Consider the following 13,576-nt stretch of genomic DNA (forward strand, 5'->3'; position numbering starts at 1 on the left):
CCTTGGTGATTGAAGTACACAGATGTCTGAAATTCTTCAAGTTATAGTAATCGGATTGTAAAAGTACTTTTCTTTTCAGATATATGATATTTATCTTGACAGAGTTTACTCAACAGTTTCATTGTTCCATGTGTTTCCCTTTGGTGCTTAGAAAAGAAAGCTAGTTTGTTCTTTTCATCTGTAGCCATTCCCTCAGTAGCTGTCATTTATTATGTAGAAAAAAGGATTGTGTTGCATTTCTGTATGCATTTGGCTTTGCATGTAGCTATATTTTTCTTTCAGTAAATGTATCTTGGGGCTTGGGGAATTGTTTTGATGAAAGGACAGCTTTTTAAGCCAAAATATCTTTATCTCTCAAAGAGTTTCAATTTCTGTGGGCTAGATTAAAAAAAAAATCCTTATAAAACCAAACATCATCATCTCAATGAAAGCTAGCTTTTAGACATCAACCTTCTAGAGTATAATCTGTAACTCTAGGTGTATAGGAACCTCTGCAGCTACCTCTTCAGCAGCACTAGGTGCTTCACAGTAACAACAGCCAGTATCTTGACAATCAAGGGAGTAATATTAGCATCAGCTATCCAAGTCCTGCCTTTTAAGAGTGGCTTTTGAAAAGCTTCTCAAGAGCATCAATCTCTCTTTCTATCTAATAGACCAAGCCTGTCAACAAATGCTCCAGTTTTGACAGGTCCTTCCAACCTACAGAAATCAGATCTGTTTCTCCTGCCTTCCATGAGTCTGCTTGGAATAGAGCTGGATCACTGATGGCAAAACTTGGCCACTCTCAAGAATGAGACCTATAGGAAGCAGACAGGAACCGCAGCTTTCCTTCCCACCTTCACCCCACAACCCCTTAATACTCAAATAAGGGGTTTCAGGAAGGCTGCCCAGGGTTCAAGCAAGCTACAAGGTTTTGCGTGTGCTCTAACAGTGATGCAGCTGCAAACGGCAGCATTCACAGCATCCTTCATTTCACCTGGACAAGCTTATTACTGACTAGTAGTTAAAAGATGCTTTGGGAGTATAGAGGTGTTTGTCTTCCCCACCTAACAGATTTGAGCTATCTAAATCATAGTCCTCAGATTTCCACTTCACACTCTCCTAATAATATGTGGAAGGTACCCCTGCTCCATCAGCTTGTCTTATCTTTCAAGGGCAAGGGTGGATCCTACCAGATCCTCTTCAAGACCATTCTTAATCCTTCTTCATGGCTTAGAGAAATAAATCCAGCCTCTTTTTTTCTTTTCTATTTGCTTGCTTAGCACTATTCTGAAGCACTTAGGTGTGTGCAAAATTTAATCATGTAACCGGAGGCAATAGATTCTGCTCCAGAACAAAGATGTTATCAAGTGTTACCACACCACATGTCAAATGTTTATTGGAATAACACATTTATATGTTGTTTTGGTTTTACTTCTGTCTGTAAGTCCTCTTATCCGCAAAAAAATTCTTAGTTTCACAGGAAAGCAAAACCCTTATGGTTTCACATGACAGCTCACACTTAAGAATTTCTTAATTAAAAGGGTTAGATTCATTTTAGGTTCCTTTAAATTAGTATTTTCAATCTATGGAATTCCCATGGGCCTGACTCCTTCTTCTTCCAGACACATATGACTTTTATAGACATCAGATGAGATGACACCCACCCCCACAATTCTCCTAAGCTCTGTCTCAGGAAAATTTGATTTTTTTTTCTCCCTATGAAATTAATTCTCCAACTTATGCAAAACTGCCACAGGATTTTAGAAACAATAATGTCTTTTCTAGGAAGGCTCCAAAATAATTTTGAGAGAGTGTGACTGTTTTGAGCCTGAGCAGAGTTTCTATTTGTTTTAAAGGTAAATGTTAATATTGTGTCATACAGTATAGGCCAAACAAAGTCTTTGTGCAGCTGCACTGCTCCTTTGGAAATAATTATATTTCCTTTAATGCAAATGGTCAAAAAAGTTGATTTATCATGCATCTGTCAAATCTAGAGAGTGCATTATAGAAACTCTTTTAGAACATCCTGAGCTAACTATTCAGAAGGATGAAAAGATTTCACAAAATGGAAACTCTATAATTAGACATAGAGCAAGCACACTGTATTAAGAGAAGAGACACTGAGGAGTCCTGGGGTGTGGATTCCACTAAATTACCTTAAATGAGCAGCATTGTAGGCACTGTATTGACTAATATAATAGGATTTACAGAATACATGAGTTTACAATGGAGTTCTTTGCCAATTATAACCTCTCTGTGCGAAGAGGAAAATTGTACATAAGAGGTTATCTGGAACTTCTAGACAGAAAAATAGTGATGCCTATTTATAAACTGCAAAGGAATGCAACATCTCCAGTGCTAAGATGAGAAAAAAATTGTTCACTGTGTTACTAGCACTGACCATAGCATTTTGGGTGTCTTGTCTGGTCTGGGACTTCCAGGGGTAGACACACCAGGGCACACAGAGGAGCCAGAGGAAGAAACTAAGTTTTCTTTAAGAAACATGTTTCAGGGTTGGGGATTAATTTCTTTAGAGAGAAAGGGCATACAAGACCAGCCCTTGTCAATACTCAAAAGCACAGTCTAGGCAGGCCATGCAATGTCTTTTGGTGGGGAGGGGTGGACACAAACTGCCCAGGGGATGCACTCAGCTACTTTGCAGATCTAATCTTTAGCTGTCTGTACGTGGTCTTAACAACACATATATGAAAGGGTTTGTTTTATCTGTAGTGCTGTTACTCTTTAGGAGAGAAGTATCAATTGCCTGTCAGATTGTTTTTATGACCTTGTCACACAACAGCAGCAGACTCCTTTGTTTATCTACTGTGAAGCACGGAATTATCTTCAAAATGAGCTGAAGCAATGATTACAAGATGGCCAATAAACAGATTAAAATCAAGCTCTAGTTGAGGAGAGCAACTCCAGTTGCTCCTGCTAAATAGAACCTTTGTAGACCAAAGGAACCTAGCACAGCATTTGACTGACTGGGGGGGAAAAAAATTCTTTCAAACTAACTGCTTTTTTTACTGGTCTTGTCCACTGTATTCTTTGATATCAGATACTAAGTATTACCAGAAGCTGGATTCTGGAGAAATGCAGAACATTCCTCAATTCTAGTGAGAAAAATCTCTTGGTCTCATGTGGCTGACCAGTTGATAATCAGAAATGAGCTTTGTCTATCTTGCATGAAAGAACAAAATTAAACAGAAATTTGGTCGACTGTGTTTGGTCCAGATTCCTCTTACCCACTCTGCTGTGTATTTTTGGGTTACTACCACCAGAGGAGGAAGGAATACTTTTCTCTCATCTTGTTGACTGTCAGCAAAGTCATTTGAATCTCTGACTCAAAAAGGTGCTAGATAAAAAACATATTAAAAGAAAAAAATAACTTAAGAAAGAGAGAGAAAAGAATGTCATTTCCAGTTCAGGTATTGTGGAAACCCCATGGAAAGAATAATAAATCATTTTCCAGCTGTAGGTATCCCCAGGGAAAACACTTGACAGTTTCTTTAAAATAAGAAATACTTTAATTATCTTCAGTCGTGTTGAACCAGCATTCAAAAAGAAGGAGAACATGTTTTTAGATTTTGATATTGACTTGTCCAATTAATTTACTAAGTCTGTGGCACTTGAACAGACCTGTGATGGATGTACAAATGACTGAGTGCCTCACTGCGTATTTGTAAAGCAGATGATTGATGTATCCCATAATTTCTTTGAGCCATGGAGCTGATTTATATGCTCTGTGCTGTATAGACATTCTCTTTGTCAGCTGGGACTGTAAAACCCCCCACAGGCAATTGTCTGCTATTCAGTCTTTCCCATTCACTGAAATTACACATAATTTTAGCCTGTGCATTTATAAACTATGCTTTGCCATTTCCATTTGAAAATGCCTTTGTGCTAAACATTTTTGACTTGTCTAAATAAATATTATCCATAATAACCCTATATCAATCCATTACAAACCCATGTAACTACGTACTGCATTTAGATTGAATCCCGGAAACAAAGCCTGTTCCCACCTCACTCGTGTGATGCTTTCACAGCTGATACTCACAGCTGCAGAGAAATCTGAGCTACAGAGAAATCTGTGATTGTTTCATTTTGCTAAAGCTATAGGATCTGCAATAAAATAATGTTTGAGTGCCTGGTCTTCATATATACAGATGATCAAATTCCAAAAGCACAGAGACCTATTGGCAGGTAAATAAGCCCGTAGTTATGGGGGGAGGTAAGTATTCAAATGAACTCGATTCCAAATTCCATCAAAACCTCATTAGTGACACATTTATATCATTAGCTGAAAGAGCTTTAGTGTAGTCAGTTAGAAACAACTATTTAGGAAATAGCTATAAGCTCTGCTGGTGAAAAATGGCTTTTTCATTAGAGACTGTGAATTCACAGGATTAAGCTACAACTTTGAGTTGTGATGATCCAGAAAAGACAGACTTTCTACAAGCAGAAACTGCAGAATGAAGAGGAGTACAAAATACCTTCCTTACTGTTCTAATTGCTCATCTTGAACCATTTTATTCTCTAAAACTCTCTTTAATCTTCTGACAGTGCTACAATACATTACTGGAGCAATGTATCATATCTGGATTTACTTGTAAATGAAAAATGGTGAGAGAAACTGTGGAGTTCCAGTGGCTGTGGATTCTGAAGTTAAATCACATGTAGTATAGAACTATTTCCTTTACTGGTTTTAACATTTTCTTCCTTAGGATTATGTTGCAATGTCCTTCTCACTATAACAGGGAGCACTGAAAAGGGTTATCTGATAGATTATCTCTCTGTACGTCACTTTTATGGACACAAGGGGCAGTTTCCCAGCTCAGTGAGATAAGCCACCATCTTCCAGTCTTAGGGGCCATAGCAAAACATACCCTGGAATCTGGAGTAACCCACTGTAGGGCAGGAACATCCTACGCATGAATACATTAGACTTCAGCCAGATGCCACTAACTTTGACTCTTCTGTTTTGGAACACAGTTGCATATCCCTGTAGCTCTTATATTTAAAGTCTGCTTGTAATGTTAAGTCTTTTATACCACAAATGTTTTATACAAGATTTTCTTACTGTTTCACTGCTTAAATGGGATTTTTTCAGTTGTTTTTAATTTTCTCTTTTCAGACTTATTTCTACTTTTCAATATTACCATGGAGCTAGCAAATAAAGCACCATAATTTTTCTGGAATTATGTTAACAACATTTTTTTTCTGTCAGGTCCTTTTCCTGGAAGAAGAACAAGAAGGGACAAAAGAGAAGCCTAAACTCATCGAGGTAATCTTCATAAGTCTTTCCTAAATCACTGCATGAGGCATCCCATCAAGACAACAAAGGTCACACCAATGTCAGTCTGTGCTATAGGCTCAGAGACCATTTGACTCTTTGTCTGTCCTTTGCTCCTTGACAACATCTTTCCAAAGGATCCTACTTACCAGGGTCTCTGACAGACACTCCAAACTGGATTTCATTATATAAATGAAGAAAAAAAAAAGATAAAACTTGCTCTGCAAGGCCTTTCAGAGGCATGTGTTGCCCTGGTATTGCTGCTCTCACTCACAGTAGATGTATCTATTTCACATCCTTCCCCATGTCACTCCATAAGGGACAGAAGCAGACTCAGTGGATGGAAGGCTGTACTCCTAAATGTGAGCATAGAGCATCTGCTTTGCTGAGTGTGGGACTGACCTGAGCCAAGCCACTTTCTGTGGCATCTGGGCTACCTTCTAGAATAATCACACTTAACTCAAGACCCTACAGGGTGTAGTGGGTAGTTATAATTATTCCATCAAAGTGCATTACTGTGTTTCTGCCTCTATCAAGTGTAATGTGCCATTAGGTTATTAATTTGCCTAGGTTTATTGGAGCCTCTCACAGTCCTCTCCAGACTTGATTTCACTGAACAATTCTGTAATTCTGTTACCCAAACTTCCTTTTTAAATCTACTTTTCTTTTCCAAATTGTCTTTTATTGCAGCACTTCTCACATGTATTGGTTCCAGGAGTATTTTTGTCCCGTACTGGGTTTCCAGGATTTTCATTTCCTCTGTTGTGCATATGTTAGTGTATTAACTAGCACTTACCAGGGTGTAAATCACAGGGTGCCTCATTACCAAGGCGGATCATTAAATGTAGGAGGGTTATTTATCTAAAATGTGTGAGAAAACCATATTTCCCTAAAAATCCCACTCAGATTTGTCACCAAACTCTTTCTTTATGGAGAGCTAGTCAGATTTTTTTCATCTCCACATTTTCCTAGTCCATTAAAAGGCATTAATTTTTATTATGCCCCTTTATGCAAAATGTTTCATCTGAAACATATTCTTACCCCATCTCAAATGGAAGTTTCTAGAAGCTGTATGTTATTTGTGGGAGAGATTTGTAATTAAAACTGTCTCGAATAATTGTCCAGCCTTTGGCTTGGGTACATTTTTTTCAGCATTCCTCATCTCTGAAGCAAGACTTGAAATATGGTTAAGTGCTGAAATCTGACTGAATTCAAGAGCTCTTCTATACACAGGAGCCTTGAAAGACTTCCAGTACCAAAATAAATTCCTGCTATGGATCTAATAACATGATCCAAAAGTGTCCATGAGAGTAATTAATTTCCACTAAGCTGCAAAGGACTTCTCCAAAAAGGTGGCAGCACTGAATTCCCTGCAGCCCTAATTAAGATTCTCCTGGTGCTCTTTCACAGAAGACATTGGGCATGGATGAACTGCCCTGGGTGAAAGAAGACAAGGCAACTGCCTCAGTAGCCTCCATCTCTTTCCCATTGCCTGCCCCCCAGACATGATAAGAGAGGGTGAAGGGATGCAAACGTGGTCCCTGATGTGGGGATGGCCCCTCCTGGGGTCGCTGGGGCCGAGCACCCTGCTCAGCAGCCCTGAGTGCCCCGTCTGTCACACAGCCATGGCCGTGCTGGACATGCTCCCGGCCAGCTGAAGTCACGTTGCCTAAATGGAGTAAAGGCTTACTTAGCTCGCCCTTTCCCTCCTCCCACCTCTTAGCTAGGGGCTGCTCAGGGCTCTTGTTTGGCTATGGAAAGAAAAAAAAGACAGCTCTAGTCATTCAAGGCTTTGGTCTCCTAGATAGAGATGTGTCTGTGGTGCTTCAGGACAGATGCTAGCTGATGGATAGGGCAGCAGGAGTTTTTTTAGACAAAGAGGAAAGAACAGAAAAAGCCTTGAACCTAGCTCTTGGCTCTGAGGAAAAAAAAAAAAAAGAAAGCTATTTTGAGCTCACTAACAAGGTCCTATCTTTTGCTTATTTAGAGAAAGGTTTGAAAGAAGGGCATAACAATACAGTGTAAGTGGAATACACAGGTCATGCAGAGCATAAAAGAATTTTATATGTGTGTGTGTGTGCATGTGAGTATGATTTGCTTCTTATAACCCAGCTTGGTAAACCCTCACCTGAGAGATTTAAATCACACCCAATTTTCACCATGTTTGCCTCTCCCTGTTTAGCAGACTGCAATGCAACTCTAAGAGATGGGTTGCCTGCTCTTTCAAAACCAGCTTACTAACACGAGGTATTCATTACACAGCATGGTAATTTATTTTGAAAGCAAATTTACCCTCCTCATCAAGCCAGTGAGTTATGTGCAACCTGAACTATGCAGATAGACGTGGAAAAGCGAGGTTTGGTTATTGTAAATCACTACCCTGGCAATGGTCCAAGCTCTTAGGGCTTCAGCTGTTACACTAGTAGAGCAGATATAAGCTTCTATATAAGTAATCCACATCGGTTACAAAAAACAATAATATACCTATGTAAGCCAGTCATGTGAAAATTAGCATGATTATCTGGCAATGCTTGATAATTATCTAGTCCACTGTAAGCAAAGCAGAAAAAAATTCATAAAAATGCAGAGATTGTACACTATCGTACAAATAACAGAGGAGACTTAATGGATGTTACATCAGTAATAATTTTTATAAATTCCAGCTGGCACATGCCTTAATAGAAAAGCCTGGGGAAGTGGAAATGAGAGCATATATTAAGAAAAAAAATCATTATTTAAAATACTTTTAGTTTCAAAATAATCTTATTTATGCTATGTCAATTTTTAAAGACTCCACTACATAATTACAATCACAGTAAACAAGCAGTAATGATTTTTTCCCTTGTTCTGTACTGGAAATAAGAATAGCAATACAGACACGTGTCCCCTTGGGTGATGTGTTTTAATCAGGTTGGTTTTTATAAGGCCTTTTTTAAACTGATCAGACTAGCCTGAAGCGTGTCAGAAAAAACATGTTGCCTAGAATAAGCCTTTAATAATATTTCACAGCTGATTTGTTTTTGAGTTAATTTGCCCTTGAGCAAAAGAACAGGGTCAGGAGGACCCTTGTATGGGTTGGTGTTGAGCACAGCACAAAGGAACTATAATCATGATACCAGTACCTGGTTGCAGTACTGAAAAACAGAGAAGGAAGAGCAGTGGAGAGAAAGAAACAAGAGTTATCCAGGAGAGATGACTGGCACAATCCAAGCTCCCTGCTGATTTAACAGAGATCACGTTCTCTTCTCCTTGAAATACAGAACTGTCTGTTCAAGTTCATTGGTTTAAAGTGAGGGGAGTTATTTCACACTTAATGCAGCTTGTGCCACTTGTAACCCTCGAACAGAATCTCACCCAGAAACTCTCTTTAAACTTTGAAAAGGTCACACACAGAACTCCTTCAGCCTTTATTATTGAAAGCTTCCTCCTGGTTCTACTGTAGAGAAAAAGGCAGTGACCTTACATTTAATCACATCAAGGACTCCATGCTTTAACTTACTTAAAAGATTCCTTATGCAGGAAAGCTTTATCCAAGAAGTCTTTTGCCAGATAATGATGTTTTTAAAGCAGCGTGCAAAATATCTCCCTTGCTGCAAACTCCGGCTGCTGAGTAAGCAGCCTCTGCACTGCCTGCAGAAAGGAGACAGCGAGAGAGGTCCAGGGGAATCTGCATTCAGCCAAATCCGCCCCACATGCATGTGAAACCTAATGGAAATCAGTTGTGAGGCCCTACAGCTCTACAGGAGTACATGTGATTTATAGCAGGGCAAAGGATTTGCAGAATCCTGCATCTTTGGTGCTTTCATTTTTTAATGCTTCAGCCTGAGCAAAATTAATCTTCTTAATGAAGTAAAATGGAGGAGTAATTAGCTCCTTCACTTGCACAGGTTTAACCACAATGCCTTTGCTGGGTTTCAGAAGTGCACAGGACTTCCATTTTTACCTGCTGCTTGGAATTCCCTGTTTAAAAATGCAGCAAATGTAGTTTGAAAAAAATGTTTCTGCTGTGAGCTGTATGCTAAGGCTCTGATAAATGCCTTGTCACATTTGCTCTGCTTTGTACTTGGAAAGATTCTTATTTGTTTGCTTTTATGTTTCTACAACTCTCTCCTTTTTTGCACACCATTTCCAGGCAAGGGATAATTCTGTCAGGGATGACAGACTCTGCGGAAAACTTTCTGTTCTGCATTTGCCTTTTCTCCACAGGGATTATGTGGAGCTGAACAATGAAAAAAGGTCCAAAGTCTGCCTCAGAAAATCCCCTCCTTGACCTTTCCATCTCAGCCCTCACAATTTTGCCATCTTCACACCTGTGTGCAACTGCCCAGCACTAGATGAGGAATATTGTCATCTATTACACACTAACATGACTTGAGGCAAAACAGGGTTTTCCTTCTGCTAGAAGAGCCCCTGAATAGTTTACCTCCTGTTTGGGAAAACTCCCTGAGCAAAATTCTGATTTCTAAAAAGAAAGCTAGACGTGGTTTGGGGGGTAGAGGGGATGAAGGGTGGTCTTGTACTTGTTGGACAGAAAGGAAAAAATTAGCAAGTCTGGGTCCTTTTCACTATCTTGGAAAGATAATATCACCTATTCTCACCCCAGTTTCTGTAAAACAGGGAAATAATATTTATTATTATTGCTAATCTGTTAAAATACTATGAGAGTACATCATAGCACTTTAGTGAAGAGTCTTTTCTTTTCCATGGGCACCAAATTTCAAGGTAGAAAGCAGAACCCAGATGTGCACAACAGCCTTGGTCAGTAGAGTTTCAGGTTTTGGAACATCCCTTTTCTTCCAGGGGCACACAATCTCTTAAATACAGGACCATTTTAAGTATAGACCTGTTATCAGTACAAAACATGTAAACAGAGTTTGAGGGGAGGAAAGAGTGGCTTACTTTGCTGTTTCTCTGGCTCTCCCAGGAGCAGGACTCGGCCTCCTGAGGAGCAATCCCTCGCTGGAAAGGGTGGTCACTCAGGCAGGTCTGGCAGAAGGGAGGCTCCAGCTCTGGATCCCCTGCAGGTAAATTCATCACAGTGGGCCCCGGGTATTTGAGGCTGGCATGTGGATGCTTCTCAACGTTGACCATCGGGCTCTTAATCCACCTTCGTACCTGCCAAGACAGGAGCAGATGATGGACTCTCTTTGCTCTACAGCTGTTGGGATGGCACAACAGGGTTTCCAATGAGGACAGAAGCACAGATTGGGGTAAATAATCAGATATGAGGATCAGGATCAATTTTCTGTAGGAAAAAGTACCAAGGGAAGTCAGGGTGAGCACACATCATCATAGCCAGGCTCTTAATGCTAAGAATTTTTTGCTGATTTGTGCAACTCTGCCGTAAGTTTATTTACAATATAAAGGCTTTATAAATAAATATATTGAAGTATGCAGTAGACTGCTAAAAGAGAGTGATAACTGCCCAAAGCAAGTACTTCCAGCCTAAACAGCTCAGTTTCCCCATGAGAAAAAGCAGACTGGTTTTGCAGGAATAGAATTGTAAGACTTGCTTTCTGCAGTCCTTTCTTTCAACAGCAATATCTCCTGTATCATCTCTGACTTCATAAACTACCTCAGCCTTTTCTGTGCCTCCTATTACTCCATTCAAGAGTCAGTTTCTCTTGCTGACCTGCCCCAAATTTTGATCCTGACTCCTCTAACCTGGCGTCCCCTGCCTTCTCCTCATCTCTGCAGCTTCCCAGCTAGGACCCAGTGCAGTAGGAAGGACACTGGTTACGAGCATAATGCACTGGTTACGAGCATAATGCACTGTTCTGGCAGGGCACAGTGTCAGCCTTGTGCACTTTGCTTTTCCTTTCACTTCTGTGACTGTCTCTTTGATGTGAATTAACAGTATTGGGCTTTCTGAGGCATTAAGTGAGGAGAGACCTCTCTGAGCTCTTTTTACAAGTTATTTTGCACTGTCAAAGCAAAAAGACCACTATGTGAGCTGTGGTATATATGCAATGAATCTGATCAGAACTCTGTAGTTAGAATGCAAAGGATGGATAGGGATGTCTCAGGACACACTCTCCCAGCCTGGAGGGGGAAGGCTGAGACAGCCAGGGCTGACAGCCCAACTGTCCTCCTATTGAAAGGATGCAATCTGTTTCCTCTGGGATCCCTGGCCTCAGCAGCTCCATTCTTCATTAAGAGATGATATTTGCCATTAGAGGATGCTTTACATCAGGAAAAAAACCCCATTTTATCTTACATTAGTCATGAGCAGGATGGCAAGTGCTTGATTAACAGTGGAAATCTATATCACAGCAACTGGTAACCAGGATCATGCATGATAAACAAACAGAATGAGACATCTCTAACTGGCCTTCTGCTGGTGACTCCTCCATGAGCAAAGCGCCTGCTCTGCTGACCTGCCGGAAATCTCAACATTAGGAAAATTTCTCTTTCCTCTCTATGGAAACCAGGCAAATAGATTTCCTTCTGTGGGCAAATGAGACACTTTCCTGTGCATTCCCCATTTGCATTTTTTAGTGTCAGTTCATGTGGATAATATTACCCTCTACCTCCATGCTCTGGAGCATCCCCAAAAAATATCCAGACTGCTTTAGCTTCAGATTGATGGGTTGAAGTTGTAGGGGGAGGGATTATTTTTTTCAAATTTAATTTCAACAAATATATAGAAACTGATCTTTTAACCCAGGCAGTTTTTTGGGTTTTTTTAATATATTTTTGCCAAGCATAATTGATTCTGTGATTGTTAAGCACATCATTAAATATATTATTCTGCCCAAATAAATACACGGTTATGTGTCTTGATCTAATTTCAGATTTTGGTGTGTTGGAAATAATTATTACATTCATGGTAAAAAAAAGAAAAAAAAAAAAAGCTTGATTTCCTAGTGTAGTTTTATTACAGGAAACATTTAATGTGATTCTGAAAGAAGTAAATGTTGAATTTGTTCTTTTCAAGATATATCTGGTGGTCAGTTAAGTATTTTCTGACCTGGTTCTGCCTTTTTTCCTCAACATCCTGCAATTTCAGTCATTTCACTGTTGGTGCACACAGAGTGCAGAAATGTGCATGAATAAAGAACCAAACTGACAGCAGAAAAGGACCGGGGCTGCAATGAGCTGCAGGTTCAGTCTTCCTTAAAAATTCAGGAAACATAGGCCAGTCTTTTGCTTGAGAGTTCTAAATTGCATATGGAATTCACATGTAAATGTGGATCTAAGGTTTCATTAAGACCCTGTGATGTTTGGTTCTGTGATATGAGATTCATGACATTTGCAGTGATACAGTTAAACAATAATTTCTATTGTAACATCACCTGTTTTTCACCCTCTCGTGTTTTCATTTACATATCTTTAGCCTTCCTGTGTATGAAAAAGCATTCAAAATGTGACTGGGATGCTCCTGATACACCAAAATGTGTTGGTATTGAATGATGTTGTAGCTGTACCTTTTAATGGCAATGAAATATACATTCTGCAGTAAAATGATCATAAATTAAAAATTAACCACTGGTGCTTTAATGATGAGGGAAAGTAACACAGAGTGCATTTTATGAAGCTGCACACACCAGAATGTAGATGGCATTTCTCTCTCTAGCATCAGCAAGTAGTTCCTGAGTTCACTCTGAATTCTGAAGAATTTTTCTTTCTTTATTATGTATTCCAAGCTGACTCCTGATTTGAAGCCAGATATGCATCTTTTTTTTTATGGATTACTTATTGCTGTTTAAAAATGTTGGGCTAAACCAAAGTTTTCCCATGATAGGTCCATATTATTTATACATTATAGCTTGTATTGAGAGATGAGAAATAAGCATGATCATGAACACTGCTCAACAATATGAACTCTGGTCATATTGTTGTTCTGTTGAATGAAGCAGAGTTCTGGAGAAACTAAGGAGAAAAAATTTCATGAGAATCCAGCATTGAGATTGAATGAACCAGCACGATTGTTGGCTTTGGTTTTTTTTTTAATGGTTGGAAAAAGTTCCGATAGGTTAGCACACCCACAAATGCACTGTCAGAGGAGAGCTTTAAAAGTAGTTTATCTTCATTAGGTCGGACAAAGTCCAGGTTCGCGTACATCCAGTCCAGGACGCCATGCTGACTCAGCAAGACACGCGTAACATTTCAATAAACTTAACTGAGTCACTCTGAAAAGCAATGTACAATCAACAGACACCAAGAGAAACGCAAGGCCTGCCCAGCTGAGCCCAGGGAAGTTGTTTTTCTTTCCCGTGCAGCCTTTGCCCCTGAGTGAGGCACTCCTGGGTGCCTGCCCACGCGCCCAGACCTGCCCGGCAGCACCCGCAGGGAGCC

The 13,576-nt window shown here is 39.8% G+C and overlaps 1 protein-coding gene across 1 annotated transcript in view; it reads right to left on the minus strand.

Moving 5' to 3' along the window:
- SGK1 (serum/glucocorticoid regulated kinase 1) overlaps positions 1-13,576 on the minus strand; it is a 69,793-nt gene that overhangs the window by 36,857 nt on the left and 19,360 nt on the right. The window contains exon 2 of the mRNA XM_077175348.1: positions 10,178-10,393. Coding sequence (XP_077031463.1) covers positions 10,178-10,393 — 216 coding nt within the window. The remainder of the gene's footprint in view (positions 1-10,177; positions 10,394-13,576) is intronic.

Source organism: Agelaius phoeniceus, chromosome 3 (assembly GCF_051311805.1).
Source record: "Agelaius phoeniceus isolate bAgePho1 chromosome 3, bAgePho1.hap1, whole genome shotgun sequence".
NCBI lineage: Eukaryota > Metazoa > Chordata > Aves > Passeriformes > Icteridae > Agelaius > Agelaius phoeniceus.